Source organism: Cibotium barometz, chromosome 40 (assembly GCF_041138505.1).
Source record: "Cibotium barometz isolate CiBa-2024 chromosome 40, ASM4113850v1, whole genome shotgun sequence".
In the NCBI taxonomy this organism is placed as follows: domain Eukaryota; kingdom Viridiplantae; phylum Streptophyta; class Polypodiopsida; order Cyatheales; family Cibotiaceae; genus Cibotium; species Cibotium barometz.
In genome coordinates this window covers 40828670-40847448 of record NC_141085.1, presented here as the reverse complement: position 1 = coordinate 40847448, position 18779 = coordinate 40828670, and the positions used below count along the sequence as shown (strand labels likewise).

At 40.0% G+C, this 18779-nt stretch overlaps 1 protein-coding gene across 1 annotated transcript; it reads right to left on the bottom strand.

Moving 5' to 3' along the window:
• Nucleotides 1-17801: 17801 nt before the first annotated feature.
• Nucleotides 17802-18561, bottom strand: LOC147615502 (uncharacterized). Its single transcript, XM_086778929.1, has one exon. The coding sequence runs from the start codon at nt 18472-18474 to the stop codon at nt 18040-18042; it is 435 nt and encodes a 144-aa protein (XP_086635055.1). The 5' UTR covers nt 18475-18561; the 3' UTR covers nt 17802-18039.
• Between the last annotated feature and the right edge of the window lie 218 nt (nt 18562-18779).

The following is an 18779-nucleotide window of genomic DNA, read 5'->3' as shown; positions in this document are numbered from 1 at the left end:
GCTTCCCTCTTTCTTCAATCCCCATTAGTGGCTCCATCAACATACTTAACCAATTGATTGGTTGGGGGCCTCTACCGTGAACAAAGAATCAAGCAAGTTGTAAGGTAATTAGTGAATATTGATCTTTCTATAATTTCTCAATGTTTCTCTCTTCTCAACCCCTCTCAAGCTTGAGAAGTTTAATTTGGTATGGTTTTTTTTTAAATACTATTGAAGTTTGAATAGTAGTGAAGAGTTACATAATTTAATAAATGCTATTGAAGTTAATTTTCATTTATGTTTAAATTCTAATGATTCTTATGTAAATTCTCTCTCTCACTCAAGAAATGGTCATACTCATGACCCATTCTCAATCCAAATCAAGCTTTTCATAAAGCTTTTCCTTAACCCAAGATTAAGCTATGCTTGAGGCCAATTTAATGGCTTTTTTCTATGCTTTTAGTTTATGCATATTGATGATTCAATCCACTATAGATTAATGATCCAATTAGAGATCATTTTAATTATTTCCTTAATGATAAGCTTTATCCCTTAGAAAAAATTGAGATTTATCAGTCATAGCAGCGGAGCTATGGCAAAATTTTTATAAAAATTATGCATAAAATAATTTCATTCAAAGCATAAAAAGAGGACTTCCTACCATATTCTAGGAATTATCATCCTAGATTAATTGAAAGAATTTCATTATAATCATGGAGAAATTTAATTTTAATATCATGCATAAAGGATAATTTTTTTTATATCAAAAGTGTTACTTTTATCATTTTTAATTTTCATGCATAGAAGTATGCATAAAGGATAATTTTTTTTTATATCAAAAGTGTTACTTTTATCATATTGGATTTCATGCATAGAGGTATGCATAAAAGTTGAATATTTTATTATAAAAGTGTTACTTTTAGCATAATTGAATTTCATGCATAGAGGTATGCATAAAAGATATGGGAAGTGATAAGATATGATAAGATGCATGTGGATGTGGATGTGGATGTATGAATGTGGATGTATGGATGTGAATGTGGATGTGGATGTGGATGTATGAATGTGGATGTATGGATGTAGATGTGGATGTATGAATGTGGATGTATGGATGTGAATGTGGATGTGGATGTGGATGTATGAATATGGATGTATGGATGTATGAATGTGGATGTATGGATGTGAATGAGGATGTAGATGTGGATGCATGGATGTAAATGTGGATGTGGATGTATGCATGTATGCATGTAGATGTGGATGCATGGATGTAAATGTGGATGTGGATGTATGGATGTATGCATGTAGATGTGGATGCATGAATGTGGATGTATGGATGTGAATGAGGATATAGATGTGGATGTATGGATGTGAATGTACATGTAGATAAAGATGTATATATGTGAATGGGAATGTGGATGTGGATGTATGTATGCATGTGGATGTGGATATGGATGTGTATGTATGAATGTGGATATGGGATGTGGATGTATAAATGAGGATGTGAAAATGGAGATAAGCATGTAGATGTGGATGCATGAATGTGGATGTATGGATGTGAATGAGGATATAGATGTGGATGTATGGATGTGAATGTGCATGTAGATATGGATGTATATATGTGAATGGGAATGTGGATGTGGATGTATGTATGCATGTGGATGTGGATATGGATGTGTATGTATGAATGTGGATATGGGATGTGGATGTATAAATGAGGATGTGAAAATGGAGATAAGCATGTAGATGTGGATGCATGAATGTGGATGTATGGATGTGAATGAGGATATAGATGTGGATGTATGGATGTGAATGTGCATGTAGATATGGATGTATATATGTGAATGGGAATGTGGATGTGGATGTATGTATGCATGTGGATGTGGATATGGATGTGTATGTATGAATGTGGATATGGGATGTGGATGTATAAATGAGGATGTGAAAATGGAGATAAGCATGTAGATGTGGATGTATGGATGTGAATGTGGATGTGGATGTGGATGTATGAATGTGGATGTATGGATGTGAATGAGGATGTGGATGTGGATGCATGGATGTAAATGTGGATGTGTATGTATGGATGTAGGCATGTAGATGTGGATGTATGGATGTGGATGCATGAATGTGGATGTATGGATGTGAATGAGGATATAGATGTGGATGTATGGATGTGAATGTGCATGTAGATATGGATGTATAGATGTGAATGTGGATGTGGATGTGGATGTGGATGTGGATGTATGTATGTATGTATGTGGATGTGGATGTATGAATGAGGACGTGATAATGAATGTATGCATGTGGATGTGGATATGGATGTGTATGTATGAATGCGGATATGGATGTGGATATGGATGTGTATGTATGAATGTGGATATGGGATGTGGATGTATAAATGAGGATGTGAAAATGGAGATAAGCATGTAGATGTGGATGTATGGATGTGAATGTGGATGTGGATGTGGATGTATGGATGTGGATATGGATGTGAATATATGATATGTGATGTGAAGGAATCTGAAGTGAAGAGATGGAAAATGATATGATTGGATGAGTACACATATAAATGAAATGTGGAATAAGTAATGTGGATTGCATGAGGGATAATGTGGAAAAATGAGAGTTAATATAGAAATTGTATTTGTAAACTGTTTGTAAATGCTGTTTGTAAATGGCTGTTTTATGTCAAGAATGCTGGGAAAGCATTTTGACCGTCTTGTGATTAAGGTCGTGGAGACCTAACTGATAAAGTTGCAACTGCTGATGGAGAGTCAATGGAGGACGTCTCGCGTAGCAAGGTCGGCCGAGGTCTTGACCAGCCTCGGTTCGATTAAAATGGTGAGCTTCCGGTACGGTGGATGAGGGACCAAGGAAGCGGCCTATGAGTGAAGCGCTAGGTCACCTGCGAAGGATCCTAGAGGGTGCTGACCATACGGTGCTCGGGCTCTGGGTCGCCCAGGATACCCACGCGTGCGTCGAGGAAGATATTGGAACAAGGAGTAAGAGTTGTTTTCTGGAACTGGGCATGGATCTGGTTGACTGACCTTGCTGGTCCTCAACGGATGAGTCCATGGCTCTTTTATATGGATCTGTTGGTTGATCTTGCTGATCTTCAACGAGAGTCCATCTTGATAAGTGATTATATTGTTGAGTATTATGGGCTAGGAACTATTGAAACGGCCCCTGTGTGGACAGGTGGTGAGCGTTCTAGTTGCCAATGATGCCATAGATACTCTGATGAAGGAATGATGGGAAATTATGATTCAACTGGATAAATTGGAAGATTGTGATCAGTGGTACCATGGTTTCATTAAAGGATTGTTTTAAAGTTAGCTGATGCTAAGAAAAAGGCAATTTTCATATTGGGTGTGTAAGTGGTGTGGCTAGTTTTATGTTTGCATGAACTTCCAGCTAGGGGGCCTTGGAACTCTTTTCCTTGGTACCCGGGACAAAACCTAACCAAATTCCAAATTGGATCCCATCACTACAGTGGTTGGGCGGTTGGCTAACCCATGGGATCGGATGGGGTTAGGCTGGACTGATGGATCCGTAAATCGAGACTCAATTTCTGTTATTACGATAGATAAAGTAAATCCCGGATAGTAATTGTTCTATGGATAGGAATCAACGGCTGTGCCTCCTTGGTGGGGAAAAAAGCGTTGATCCCAATGATCCAAGTGCAAGTTTCTTCCTTGATCTGACCAAGTATCTTTATAGATGTAGTCGGATCTGTTTGATCAGTAAGGGTTTTGACTACGTTAGAGTAAAGAGTTATCCTGGTGGAATCGCCCATGCTTTCCGGATAAGGGAAGTTTTTTCGGGTTCGGTTTTTTAAAAACCGACGGATTAGTCTCTTGTCCGGATATCCGTGGACGAGGCCCCGAGTGTGAGACCCCTACCCGCGCATGATGTGTTACTTCCGCTGCCAGTATCCTGAATCCGTTGCTCGGTGGGAACAGGGATCTCACAAGGAAGCATTTGATATGTATTTAAACTAAGAAGAGGCTCGTTGCAACAGCTGGGCGGGAAGTTGTCGAGGGACGTCGCTCACAGAGAAAATCTTGCTGAGGTCTTGACCAGCCCTCTGTATACAGTTAAAATGGTGTGCTTCCAATACAATGGGCGAGGACCAATGAAGCAGTCCCTGAGTGAAGTGCTAGGACACCTAAGTAGGATCCTAGAGGGTTCTGACCAGGTGATGCACAGGCTCGCGATTGCTAGGACACCCATGTGTGCACTGTCAAGGAAGATTCAGATAGACTAAAAAGAATGACTTTTGTGAATCAAATTTTGATATTGGATCTCATTGGTTGACCAACGAAGAGTCCAGATGACATATTTTGTAATACAATGGACTCAGAATTTTGGAGGATGATGATCAGTAATATTATGATTTTCATTGAAGGATTGTTTTAAAGACAACCGAATCTGTTATAAATGGCAATTTCATATTGGGTGTGTACGTGGTATGCCTACTTTAAATTTTGATTGAAACGCCGGCTAGGGGGCCTGGGAACTCTTTTCCTCCTCGCGGTACCCGGGGAAAACATAACCAAATCTTTATAAAGGAGTCCCACCAATACAGTGGGTGGGTGGTTGGCTAAGGGACGGCGGGCTAAGGGCCGGTTGGGGTAGGCTGAACATAACCAAATCTTTGGAAAGGAATCCCACCAATACAGTGGGCGGGTTGTTGGCTAAGGGCCGGCCGGTTGGGGTAGGCTGGATCGAAGGATTCCTACGATACTATTAAGATAAGATTAGTTTTGTTAGTTAGATTAAGTCCTGAGAAGACCCTTGTTCTGTGGGAGGGAGTCGGCGATGGCTGTGCCTCATTAAAGGAGGAAAAAAGCGGTGATTCTATGGACCAAGTGCAAGTCTCTTCTTTGATCTGACCATGTAACTTCAGGTTTGGTCGGATCAGTTTGAATAGCTAAGACTTTGACCCGTTAGATTAATTCTCCCGTTCGAAGATTTTCCCTGGAGGAATTGCATGTGCCTTCCAGGCGAGGGAAGTTTTTCCGAGCTCGGTTTCGGAGGAACCGCCGGACTAGTCTCTTGTCCGGACATCCGTGGTGTGGATCCTTGCCCCGCGTGAGAGGCTAACGCTGCTTCTGCCGTTCAGTGCTTTCGGAGGGGCACCGCGGAGGGGGTCAGGGGTCTCACAGGCGAAGCCAGTGATATAAATGTCGAACGGTCATGCAGGCGCCTTGTGAGTATCAGCTCACAAGGCACCTTATGAGTGGTATCAGCTCATTGTTGAGCTTGACATCTCAACATTTTTCTCCCACCTCAACTCATCCCTCAAGGGTGTTGGATCAATCAAGTCTCCCTCTCCAAGGTAAGCATTTTCTTGCTTTCTTCATAGTTTCATGTCTTCTTCCAAGATTTCATGGGGAAAGCTTGGACATAGTTTTATGTGTTCTTCTCTCCCTTTCCCTCTCTCCTTTTCTCCCTTCCCCTCTCTTTCCTCTCTCTTTCTCTTACCCTAGCCTAATGCTTAGAGAGCTTGATGGAGAGCTCTCCACCATCAAAGCTTTCTATTAAGCATTCTATTTCCTCTCTCTTTCTCTTACCCTAGCCTAATGCTTAGAGAGCTTGATGGTGGAGAGCTCTCCACCATCAAAGCTTTCTATTAAGCATTCTATGCATTATGCTAGGGTCTAGGCTTAACATAAACTAGTTTTTCCATTCACTTATGCATTAAGAGTAGGGTTTAGGGTACTCACCTCTTTTTTATCTTGTTCTTCTTGCTTACTAATGTGTTGATGAGAGGACTAACTTTTTTATTTACTATGTTTCGTTTTTGTAGGATTATTCAAGTAAGCAAGGTTTTGGGCATAGCCTCTCATATGGTAAGCCCTCTTTCTTCATTTGTGCTTCTTGTCTTTGTGTTTTTGCACCCTTGGGTGTGCCGGGGATTAGGGTTAGGTTAATAGGAGAAATAGTCTTCTTTATGCATAGCCCTCTTACTCATAGCCCTCTTTATGCATAGCCCTCTTATGCATAGCCCTCTTATGCATAGGGCTATTAGCCTTATGCATAGGCTATGTATAGGGTATGCATCTTAACAATCAATTTTACCTCAATAGAAAATATTTTACCTCAATTAAAAAGATTTATGAGAAGGAATGTATTATTTTAATGAAAATACTCTTAAAATCAAACTTAATCATTGTTCATGTAATTATAATGCATGAATTTGCATGTTATTATATTTTTAATTAATGTATACATAACAATGGCATGTTTAAAAGCTAAGAGAATGTGCCTGAATATGAGAAAATGTGCCTGAATATGAGAATGTGCCTGAATATGAGAAAATGCATGCCCATGTTAAAGAAGTTTGAGGATTGAGATGGACATGTTCACAATATCTTGAAATTAGGAATACAAGCCACAAAGAATGAATTTTCATGCCATTTGAGATCAAGCTCTTCTTTTTACTAAACAAAGCTACAGAGTGGAAAATCTCCAATTCCCATTGTTTTTTTTTAGGAAACACATATTGGGTTTGAAAATCAAGATTTTGAAGCTATGGCATGCTAATAGAGCTTTAAAAGGCAAAGATAAATATTTCCCATTATTGGAAAGGGTCAATATACATTGGATTTTAAAATGCCAGGAGACTAAGAGATTCGGATGAGTGGTTGATATTTGACACTTGATAGTTCAAAGAAGGGTAGCTTGTAAAAGACAAAAATTTCAATAACCCTTAAATACCTCTCTAATTCTCAATTAAGGCTTTATCCCATTCTAAGACTATGGGAGACTGACAAGTCATAACATTAGAACCAAGTGTGGCATTGGCATTAGTGAGCCCAAATGTGCGCTAAAAAGGCATGATGTTGACAGGCACCTTGTATGTCATATGATAGGCACATAGAGCGGAGTGCAGCTTATGCTCCCAACCTCTCCTTGATGCTTCTACTATCTTGGTGAGAATAGTGCACAAGATCTTGTTTGTGCTTTTGGCCTAGCCATTTACTTGTGTGTAGTAAGGTGTCCACTTTATGTGCACCACAAGGAACACGTTGAGCAAGAACTCTACCGCTTCATTTATAAAATGTGCACCTTAATCTCTCACAAATTAAATTCTCATAGAGGAACTTGGTGGTAGCTCTCACATTGGCTTTTTATGTATCTTTGGCTTTATCCCACCACTTTGTGAAATAATGTGGGTGGTGACAATGATGAAACATGCATGGGTTCCCTTAGCAAGCAGCTAGGCTAATGGAACATTGTATGTCATATGGTAGGCCCATAGAGTGGAGTATAACTGGTGCTCCCAATCTCTCCTCAATGCTTTTAATGTCTTGGTGAGAACAATGCATAAGGTCTTATTTGTGCTTTCGCATGGCCATTTTGTTCTTGGTAGTAGTAAGGTGTCCACCTTCTTTTTGCACTACGAGGAACTCTTTGAGTAAGAACTCTGTTAGAAATAATGAAATCAATCTAGGTGCACATTTGTGCACAAGGACATTTATTTAGATGATGAACAAAGTAAGTACCAAACATTAAGGTACAAATAATGATGTAACCAAAGGACATGTATATTTTTAATTTTATTAACATGAATAAAGGGGGCTGATCGTGGGATTCACCACGCCCCCTCCATTCTCACATTTCTCTCTCTCACGTGTGATCCTAATGCACATTTCATCACCCATTTCTTGCACATTTTCATGGTATCAGAGCAAATCGTGTAGAGGAGAAGAAGGGGAGTCTAGAGACAGCATATTCGTGGGAATTGGAGAGCCATGATGCAATCGATTTCTGCCCAGGAGAGACCAGCAATGAATTAGAGGGTTAAAAACCCTAATTCAAGCCCATAGGATGCCCAGTGAAGAGGCGATTTGAACCAGCCTGCACCAGAGAAGAGGGGCGACCAGATTTGATGCAGAAAAATGGAGAAATCAGCCCCATAAAGAGGCGATTTCATGAAGGCCTGCTTGGAGATGATTCAGCCCTCAAAAATCTGCAAATCAGCCCCAAAAACAATGCCAATTTCTCAATTGAAGGTATGAAAAATCTAAAATTAGGGTTTCAGCCCTGTTTTGTCTTCCAAAATTGATGGAAAACTTGCCCAAATCGGGGCAAATGAATGATTAATTGATGGCCCTATCAATGGGTTTCCAAAACATGGAGAATGTTGAGGCAAATGATGCCCAAGTTGCTGTCCAAGAGAAGATTGCTGCTCCAGCCATGCCTATGTTCACAAATTGGTCAATTAATTGCTGATTTTTCAAGGCAAGAGGAGGCACTTCAACTAGAAAGTGTCCATTGAATGAATTCTTGAAGATGGGACCTGATTTTAGGTCAAAGATGGAAGCAATGTGCTGCTGTCCACAATCCATGTGCTTGTGCAAGACAAGCATCTTGAAGGTTTGAAGAATTTTGCATGTAAAAGAATGCCCGGGAAGAGGACCAATGGCATGCATGACCAGCAATGAAGAAGGCATGAAAGTGTAGAAGATTTACAGCCCAAAAGACCAGCCAAAGACCTCTAAATTGAGGATTTGAAGACCCCAAAACAGCAAGGTATTTGCTGTGTGTTTGAAGTGCATTTTTGGGGTGATTATTCTAATTTGTTGCTTGCTGAAATTCAGTAAAAATGGCGGACAGCAAGGTTGATTTTGTGCTCCCAGAAAGTGGAAAGCTTGATGGCAAAAACTATCCAATTTGGAAGTTTAAGATGAAGAATCTCTTGAAGTTGAAAGACTTGTGGGAGATTGTAGAAGGCAAAGATGGGAGACCTGATGTGATGAAGCCAGTTATGGTGCCTAGTATGACATCTCAAGAAAAAAGGGCTGAGGACAAAAGGTATGAAGATGAACTTGAAGTTCAAGCAAAATTTGATAAAAGGGCTCAACAAGCTCTTTGTTATATCAACATGAATGTGAAGGACAGCATCATTCCTCAAATAAGTGGTGCTACAACTCCAGATGAAGCATGGACAATCCTTCAAACTCTCTTTGAATCGGTAAATACAACAAGGTTGTTGTTTCTTAAACAAAAGTTGCATGCTTTTAAGAAGGAACCAAATGAGCAAATCACTGCTTATTTGACTCGTTTGAAGGATATCACTGACCAATTGCTCTCAGTGGATGAAGTGGTAACAGATGTGGATATGGTAAGCATAGCCATGAATGGGCTTACCATGAATGAAAGCAATTCACCATGGCAACACTTGGTGACTTCACTTATGGTGAGGGAGACTACTCCTAGCTTTGAGGAGTTGAGTGCTCTCTTGTTACAAGAAGAGTTAAGAAGACAAGGAAGCGGAATGAAGAGTTCCAAGAATAAAGATGAAGCATTCACCGTGAGAGGAAGACCATGGCGTGGCCGTGGAAGAGGTGGATGGAATCGGAATAATGAAAGGCAAAATCAGGGCAGCCATGAAGAAGGGGGAGATTCAAACTCCTCCTATCAAGAAAGAAGGCCATTCACCCCTCGAGGAAGAGGAGGATATAGAGGCAACTTTCGTGGAAGAGGACGCAGCTCCTATACTTCAAGAAGAGGCCCGTGTTACTATTGTGGAAAAGATGGTCATGTGGAGAGTGAATGTCGCATAAAACAGCCATTAGGAACTCAATGGAGTCTTTTTGGGCCCTTTAATTTGCCATGAGGTTATGGAAACGTTTAACTTTTTGACAAATAGGAGCCCGCCATGTAAGCAAAAACCAATGGTTTGTAAGAGAGGTGTAAGAGTGGTCAAAGGGTGCACTTTTTTCCCCAAAAAGGGGAGGGGGCAATTTTACAATTTTCGGACCTCCATAACTTCTACATACAAGCTCCGATTTGAGCGGAGATTACAGATCCGTGATCTACGCATCAAGAGCTTTCCATAGATATGTTACATGATATGGTTTTATCCGCTAGATTTTAAATTCCATTTTCCCCCCAAAATTCAAATTCGAATAAAGTAGCCGTTTTGAAGCTTCAAATTAGAAAACGTTTCTTCTTAAGAGAAAAGGTTTGACTCCCTTAAACTGCCAAATAAAAGGGCCCAAGAAGACTCCATTGAGTTCCTAATGATGCACAACAAACAAGAGGGAGAGGCAGAGGCTTCTCAAATTGGCAAAGGCAAAATAGCAACAACTTTGTGGGTGAAGGAAATCAGAATGATGAAAGAAAAAGCAAGGATGAGTTTTTGTTGATGGCTGGTCATACAAATCAGTCCCACTATCGTGGGGAATGGTATGTTGATTCGGGTGCCACGGCTCATATGACCGGCAATGGTGATTGGTTTTCTCAATATGTTGATGAAGAAGGCAGTAATAAAGTAGTTTTGGGTGATGATTCCACTCAAAACATTCAAGGATATGGCGACATACCTATCAAGCTCAAAAATGGTGAGATTGGTACTCTCAAAAATGTCTTATGGATTCCTAATTTGGCAAGAAATTTGCTTTCTGTCTGCATAACAGATCAGCACATGAGTGTTGAGTTTTTCAAGGAGTACTTCATCATTAAAGACCTCAAGAATGAGGGAAAAGAAGTTGCTCGTGGCATACGAAGCAATGACAGGCTGTACAAGCTCATTACAATGTGTGACCAGCAAGTATTGATGTCTCAAACAGAGCAAACCTCTCAGCTTTGGCATAGGAGGTATGGTCATCTAAATATGAAAGCACTTAAGTATTTATTTGACAATGGCTTGGTCACAGGAATTCCAAAGATTGGTGAGATTCCGGGTATATGTGAGCCTTGTGCCTTGGGCAAGCATGCAAGGACTCCATTTCCAAAAGCAAGCTCATGGAGAGCAACTCATATTCTTGAATTGATACATTGTGATTTATGGGGACCGGCTCAAGTGAATTCACTTGGTGGATCACGTTATTTTATGTCTCTTATTGATGATTATTCACGCAAGTGCTGGCTGTACTTTCTCACAAGTAAGAGTGAAACTCTTGATGTGTTCAAGCAATGGAAATCTCATGTGGGAAATGAAACCGGTATGAAAGTGAAGACCCTCCGCACAGACAGAGGAGGTGAGTTTATGTCAAATGAGTTTGATTTGTTATGCAATGAAAGTGGTATGTTTCATCAACTTACTACAGCTTATAGACCTCAACAAAATGGAGTAGCGGAAAGAAAGAACCGAACTGTGGTGGAAGGAGCAAGATGTATGCTCAAAGATTCAGGATTGGGACGTAAGTTTTGGGCAGAGGCTGTTCACACAGCCATGTATTTGCAAAATAGATCTCCAACAAAAGCACTTGATGGTATGACTCCAGAGGAAGTTTATTATGGTAAGAAACCAAATGTGTCTCATCTTCGTGTGTTTGGATGCTTGGCATATGCTCACGTGCACAAGCAAAACAGGCAGAAATTGGATGATAAATCAATTAAGTGTATCTTTATTGGATATGCAACATGTTCAAAGGCTTATAAACTTTATGATCCTGTGAGTCAGAAAGTTCTACTCACACGAGATGTATTGTTTGATGAGACAAAGAATAGTGCTGATTTTCATTTGGTGGAAGAGGATGAAGATCCTCTTATCTTCTTTGAGGTTAATGAAGAGACAGGAGACATGAAAGATGAAGGATTCAAGGCTGTCCAAAACAGACCAGCAGGTATGAATGATGGTATTCAGCCTCCAGATGTGCATGAATCAGCCCCAAACAGTCCACATGTAGTTCCCATGGAAGATGTTGATGCAGACAATTCACAAAGTGTGAAGAAATTGCCTAGATGGTACATTAAAACCATTGAAGATGGTAGTACTTTGGAATCATCTGAAAGTAGCAATGATGGGCTGCGGAGATCACAAAGAATCAAAGACAAAGGTATGACTCATGTGAACTTTGCTTTGATGGCAAAAGTTCTTTCTAATGATGAACCCACTTCATTTTCTGAAGCAATAAAAAACAGCAAATGGAAAGAAGCAATGGAAGAAGAATACTCTTCTATTATGAAGAATAACACTTGGACTCTTGTTGAGTTACCTCATGGGAAGCAGACCATTGGTACTAAGTGGGTTTACAGGATAAAGTACAAGGCAGATGGAACCTTGGACAAGTACAAGGCAAGGCTAGTTGCAAAAGGTTATGTGCAACAAGAAGGAATTGATTATGAGGAGACATTTGCTCCAGTTGCAAAGATGACAACCATACGATTGGTTTTGGCGGTGGCTACTCATCATGGGTGGTCTGTCGCACAAATGGATGTCAAGTCTGCATTTCTCAATGGCATCCTGTGAAGAGGAGGTGTATGTGCAACAGCCACAAGGCTTTGAAATCAAAGGCAAGGAAAAGCTTGTGTGCAAGCTTAAAAAGGCGTTATATGGCTTAAAGCAAGCTCCCAGGGCATGGTACTCAAGAATTGATGAGTATCTTACAAAGAATGGCTTTATGAGGAGTAAGAATGACTCCAACTTGTATATCTTTCATGAAAATGCAGATTTATTGTTGATTATTGTCTATGTGGATGATTTGGTAATCACAGGAAGCAGTGCCTCAGTGATTGAGCGCATAAAGAGGAGTTTGTCAATTGAATTTGACATGAAGGATTTGGGACAGCTTCATTACTGTCTTGGTATTGAAGTTTTTGGAGGCAGGAAAATAGTATGTTCCTGACTCAATCCAAGTATGTGAAAGATGTACTTGAAAAATTTGAAATGGCAGATTCAAAAGTAATGCATACCCCCATGGAATTGAATGAAAAGCTAACCTCACGTGGAGATGAAAAGAAAGTGGATGGCACAGGTTATAGAAAGCTGATTGGCAGTCTTATTTATGCTACTATCACGAGGCCAGATATTTCATATGCTGTGAGTGCTCTAAGTCAGTATATGGCTGATCCAAAGGAAAGCCACATGAAGGCAGCAAAGCGGTTATTGAGATATATGAAGAGTACTTATAATTATGGTCTCGAATATGTTGCATCTTGTGATTTATTGGCTGGCTGGTTATTGTGATGCTGATTGGGCCAGCAGTATTGATGACAGAAGATCTACTTCAGGATTTTGTTTCTCCCTTGGTTCCGGAGTTATTTCATGGAAAAGTAAGAAGCAGCCTACGGTTGCTTTATCCTCAACAGAAGCTGAATATATTGCAGCAAAGAGTGCCGTTTGTGAAGCAGTATGGCTGAGATCTTTATTGGCTGAAATACATCATGTACAGGCAAATGCAACAGTGATTTATTGTGATAATCAAAGCTGTATTCAGATTGCCAAGAATCCAGTATTCCATGCAAGGACAAAGCATATTGAAATCCATTATCATTTTGTTCGTGAGAAGATGCAAGCAAAGGAGATAGAGCTTGTTTATTGCTCTACTGAAGATCAAGCAGCAGACATGCTTACTAAAGCATTGTCTAGAGATAAGTTGGAAAGATTTAGAAATATGATGAATGCAAAAGAAAATAGATTGATCATTAAGGGGGAGTGTTAGAAATAATGAAATCAATCTAGGTGCACATTTGTGCACAAGGACATTTATTTAGATGATGAACAAAGTAAGTACCAAACATTAAGGTACAAATAATGATGTAACCAAAGGACATGTATATTTTTAATTTTATTAACATGAATAAAGGGGGCTGATCGTGGGATTCACCACGCCCCCTCCATTCTCACATTTCTCTCTCTCTTCCTTCTCTCTCTCACGTGTGATCCTAATGCACATTTCATCACCCATTTCTTGCACATTTTCAAACTCAACCACTTTATTTATAAAATGTGGACCTCAATCTCTCACAAATTTTATTCTTATAGAGAAACTTAATGGTATCTCTCATGTTGACTTTTTTTATAGCTTTGGCCTCAGCCCCCACTTTGTGAAATAATATGTGGGTGGTGACAATGATGAAACATGCATAATGGGTTCCCTTAGTAGCAACAATAGGCTAGGCTAATGGGATGACCCACAAAATCTAAACCCCATTTTTCAAATGGTTGTTACAAAATTATAGGGGTTAGGGGCATTCGGTCCTTTTCTCGGACCATGGCAAACCTTTGGAATTCATCATAGTATTTGACAAACTCAACTGCCTCTCCAAAGAGTATAGACCACCCAATTCTAGCTGGAGAACCTTGCTAGTAATTGTGTACCCATAAAAACAAAGTGTCCTCCACTTATTCCAAAAACGGTTTGCTCAAGAGAAGATGAGTTTTCGATAATACCCTATGTATCCATGAATCTCTACACCTCCTATATAGTTTGATACATGGTGGAAACTCTAAGATAGCATGGATCTTGTTTTCATCTATGGAGATGCCATTCTTAGAGATAATGGGTCCAAGGCTCACACCTTGTTTAGAATTAAGATTTAAGTGGGCTTATAATGAGATATGGTAGACTCTCAAAGACTAGTTGGAGATGAGCAAGATGTAATGTGCTTGATTTTGTACACAAATCCTGCATCGATGAGCTTGTCTAGCTCTTCTTTTATCATTTAACCGTGCTTGGGATTCATGTGGTATGCTCTCTCTATTTGGATGGTTTTGTGCCGCCTTCATATAGAGGGATGGTGTGTTTCACCACTTCCATAGGAATTCCCTTCATGTCAATGTATCTCCAAGTGAACACATCTTGAAATTCCTTAAGCAAGGCTATCAGTTCTCCTTCTTGCTCAAGGGTGAGATATTTGATAATAAACGTTGGTTTGGATTGTTCACTTGGCCAACAAGATTTGTTTCTTTAACTAATCTTTGGCGGGCCCATCATATAAAGCATATGGCTTTTTTCCCAGGCCTCTTTAAGCCTTCTCATCGTGTACCACTATATCCCCAATGTTATAGGACTTAAAGTACTCAGGTCTGCCACTAGAATCAATGATGATCTCCTAGGTGCACGCTTGTTCAAGATAGACGTGGTGCCTGAGTGGAGTGATTATAGGTGTGTGAGTTCACACCAGCTCCATAGGTCCAGTAGTAGAGGGAAAAAGGCTAGGCCCATGAGCCTATGTATCTAGTCGGTTAATCACTAGAAAGTGGGTGGTCGGTGGACCCTAGTTGTGGGCACTTTCCAAAACAAAACAAACTTGTGTGTTAGAATGAGAAAAATATGGGACAAGTTGTTTGGAAATCATAAACATGAATAGAAGAATTACCTTCATAATAGAGGAGTTAAGACATTTTGTTGAGGAATGAGAAAAATATGGGACAAGTTGTTTGGAAATCATAAACATGAATAGAAGAATTACCTTCATAATAGAGGAGATAAGACATTTTGTTGAGCCTCAAGGAGCCGCTCAATGTGAGAATTATGAAATAAAAACACCTAGAGGAATCATTCATATTTCTTGCATAAGGATTAATCTAGCTAGACTAGTTTAAGAGGAGCTGATAGAATAGCTAAGCATTAGGACATGGTGATATGAGGCCTTGAGTTAGTTGCTTTACCCTTAGTGTGATTATACTACCATAGATAGAGGGGTAGGATTCTCACACTTCCACTCCACTTCCATAGATAGAGAGGGGTAGGATTTCACTGCCATAGATAAAGGGATAGGATTCTCACACTACCATAGATAGAGGGGCAGTGTGATTCCACTGCCAGAGATAGAGGGTAGGGGTCTCACATAGGGAAAAACAAAAGGACTTATGAGGCTTTCCTCAATTCCAGCTCCAGCTCTACATCTCTAGCACCGTAAGGGGGTACCTCTTATGCAGACAATCTTAAGAAAAAAAAGGATTAGAAAAAAAAATCTTTTTTTGGACCATATCTCAAAGGGTAAAAAAGAAGGGCTGATGAGGCTTCCCTCAACTCTCCATATCTAACTATACCACAATGGGGGTCTCTCTTACGTTGACAATCTTAAGCAAAAAAGAAAGGATAACGAGGCTTCCCTCAATTCAAAAATGATGCTTCCCTTAATTAAAAAACAATAATCTTCATGTTGGGCCATCTCTCAAAGAGAAAAAAAGAAGTGATATCTTTCTGTTAGGCAAACTCTCTCAAAGGGCAAAAAAGAAGGGTTAATTAGGTTTCCCTCAACTTTGCATCTCCAACTCTGCACAAGGGGTACCTCTTACATTGAATATCTTCAGCAAGAATAAAAGGACTAATGAGTCTTTCCTCGTCTTTGCATCTATCTTTATGTTAGGCGAACTCTCGAAGGGCAAAAAAGAAGGGCTAATGAGGCTTCCGTCTCACAGCTTTGCATCTCTACATAGGGGTACCTCTCATACATTGACAATCTTAAGCAAAAACAAAAGGGCTAATGAGGCTTCCCTCAGCTTCGCATCTCCAACTTTGCACAGGGGATACCTCTTACATTGGCAATCTTAAGCAAAAACAAAAGGGCTAACGAGGCTTCCCTCAATTCTAAAATGGAAATCTCTATGCCAGACCATCTCTCGAAGGGACCAAAAAAAAAAGGAAGGGCTAACGATGCTTCCCTCAATTCCAACTCCACATCTCCAGCTCCTTAAGGCGGTACCCCTCTTATGCTGACAATCTTGAGAAAAAAAAGAAGGGCTAACGAGGCTTCCATCTCTAGTTGTGCAAGGGGTCCCTTTTATATCGACAATCTTAAGCAAAAAGGAAGGGCTAACAAGGCTTCCCTCAATTCAAAAATGACAATCTTTATGTTGGGCCATCTCTCGAAAAAAAGAAGGGCTAACAAGGCTTCCCTTAACTCTACATCTCTAACTCCCGAAAGGGGGTCTCTCTTACACCGATAATCTTATTAAGCTTAACGAGGCTTCCCTCAATTCAAAAACAATATTATTAAGCTTAGCGAGGCTTCCCTCAATTCAAAAAAGATGCTTCCCTCAATTCAAAAACAATAATCTTCATGTTGGGTCATCTCTCAAAAGGGCAAAAAAGAAGGGCTATCTTTATGTTAGGCAAGCTCTTGTCGGAGGGAAAAGAAAATAATGAGCCATCTCTCTAAGGCAAAAAAGAAGGGTGGCTTAGTATCTCTAGTCATGAGGCTCTCTTTAGCTGTTGGGTCCCTCTTACGCACGGCCGACAATCTTAAGGAAAAAGGAAGGGCTAACGAGGCTTCCCTCAATCTTTATGTAGCACCGACCATCTCTCAACAAACTGCAAAAAGAAGGGCTAATGAGGCTTCGCTCTCGTGAGTTAGTGCAGTGGATAAAGGTTGGAAGGCGATTTCGCAGGAGAAACTGTGATTTAGAGTCAATAACCGATAGGATACCCCTGGCTTTACAAGAGCTAGTGTGGAAATCAGAGAGCAAATAGCATCTTCGTTGCTTAAGAGTCCCAAGGTCATGGAATCAAGCCCTCGCTCTACAAGCGGTGGCATGCATGGGTGTGTGTGTTGTGTTGTACTTTCTAATTTCAGCCAATTTCACCCAAAAAAAAAAGGCTTCGCAAAGCTCTGTGTTTGCAAAGGGGTACCTTTACACGACAATCTTACGGTTTTTTTTTTAAGAGGCTAACTAAGTTTCCCTCAATTCAAAAACGACAATCTTTATGTTGGGCCATCTTTGCAAAGGCAAAGGAAAAAAATTTGCCCTCGCGTGTGTGTGTGTGTGTGTAGGGCACGTGCGTACATTCAACTTTAGGCTAATCACACGTTCGGTCAACCACAAGATGTATACTCCATGGCTATCTCTTAAACACAGGGACATAAGCTGGATGAAGTTTAATCAGTATGGGGCATTTTTTATCTTAATAAGATAATTAAGAACAAATAGACGGTCAAGACCCACCATAATCAGATGTATGATCGTCGCCACACCAAATCTCATGCATTATTTTCAAATAAGCGGCAGAGCTAATTAAACGATAATAAACTCTAATCACACAATACATCTTAATTATCCCTTCACTTACACAGAAAATATGTAATTATCCTATACTGCACATCTTAATTAATCCACCAATTAATAGAGAAGAAATCGCACATAATCCTTTATTCAGTTGTTAACTGCAGATTAAGACCTCGCCGTCTTCTACATAATTGTCTCATAACAGCAGATCAAGGCCTCGCAGCCTTCAATAGGTGGCACCTGTACGCAATATATATTAAGGCCTCTTAATTCTTAATCAAGCTGCAATTAGCAGCAAGATTATGGCCTCAGATGTACATAATGAAGCCCTTCTGGAAATCCCGCCGGCCTCACACAACGCTACACAGTCCTCAATTAAGCGAGTAATTAAGGGTAGAGGCTGCAGCAGGAGGGGGGCCTTCCATGGCAAGGGCGTGGAAGTCCTCAAATCTGCTACTGTCAAGCTTGGATTTATGATTAACATGGCGGCGCAAACGGGTTGATGAAGCAATGAATTTTTGCTTCATTTTTCTCTTCAATTTAGCATACAGATTGCTCGGATTAGGCAAAAATTGAATGCAATTATCACCTTTATACGATAACTGATCAGCAATAGAACTAACACTGGATTGGCGCAGTAATTTCCAATCAGGCAAATTATTTTGGATGATTCTGGCAGGATCATCAGCAATTATATTGCTAGTATTATTATCATACTTATTAGCTGCTTTGGGTCTTCTCTGATTGGAGAAAATCAATGAATATAATGCCGGCAAGAGGCCCTCATAGCTCTCCATGTTTGCCATTGAGATTCTGAAGAAGGTGATAATATGCCAAGGAGTTATATTTCCCCAAGGTTTTTGAGAAAATTTGAAGAAGAGGATGATGGACACACTGTGTTGATCTGTGGATGTTTCTAAGGTTTTTGAAAAGGATTAATTTGGGGGGGATTGAGCAAGATGGCAGATACTATATTCATTAGATGGTGAGAGTGCAACAAACATGCAAGCAACATGAACTGTCTTTGAATAGTTAAAAGTTCAACAGCATATGATTGAATTGGATATTAATAAACATTACAACCTATTTTGTAAAATTATATTAAATCATA

What these genes read in the sequence shown, in the direction of transcription:
- LOC147615502 (XM_086778929.1), bottom strand. Translation starts at nt 18,474, where the DNA reads ATGGCAAACATGGAGAGCTATGAGGGCCTCTTGCCGGCATTATATTCA.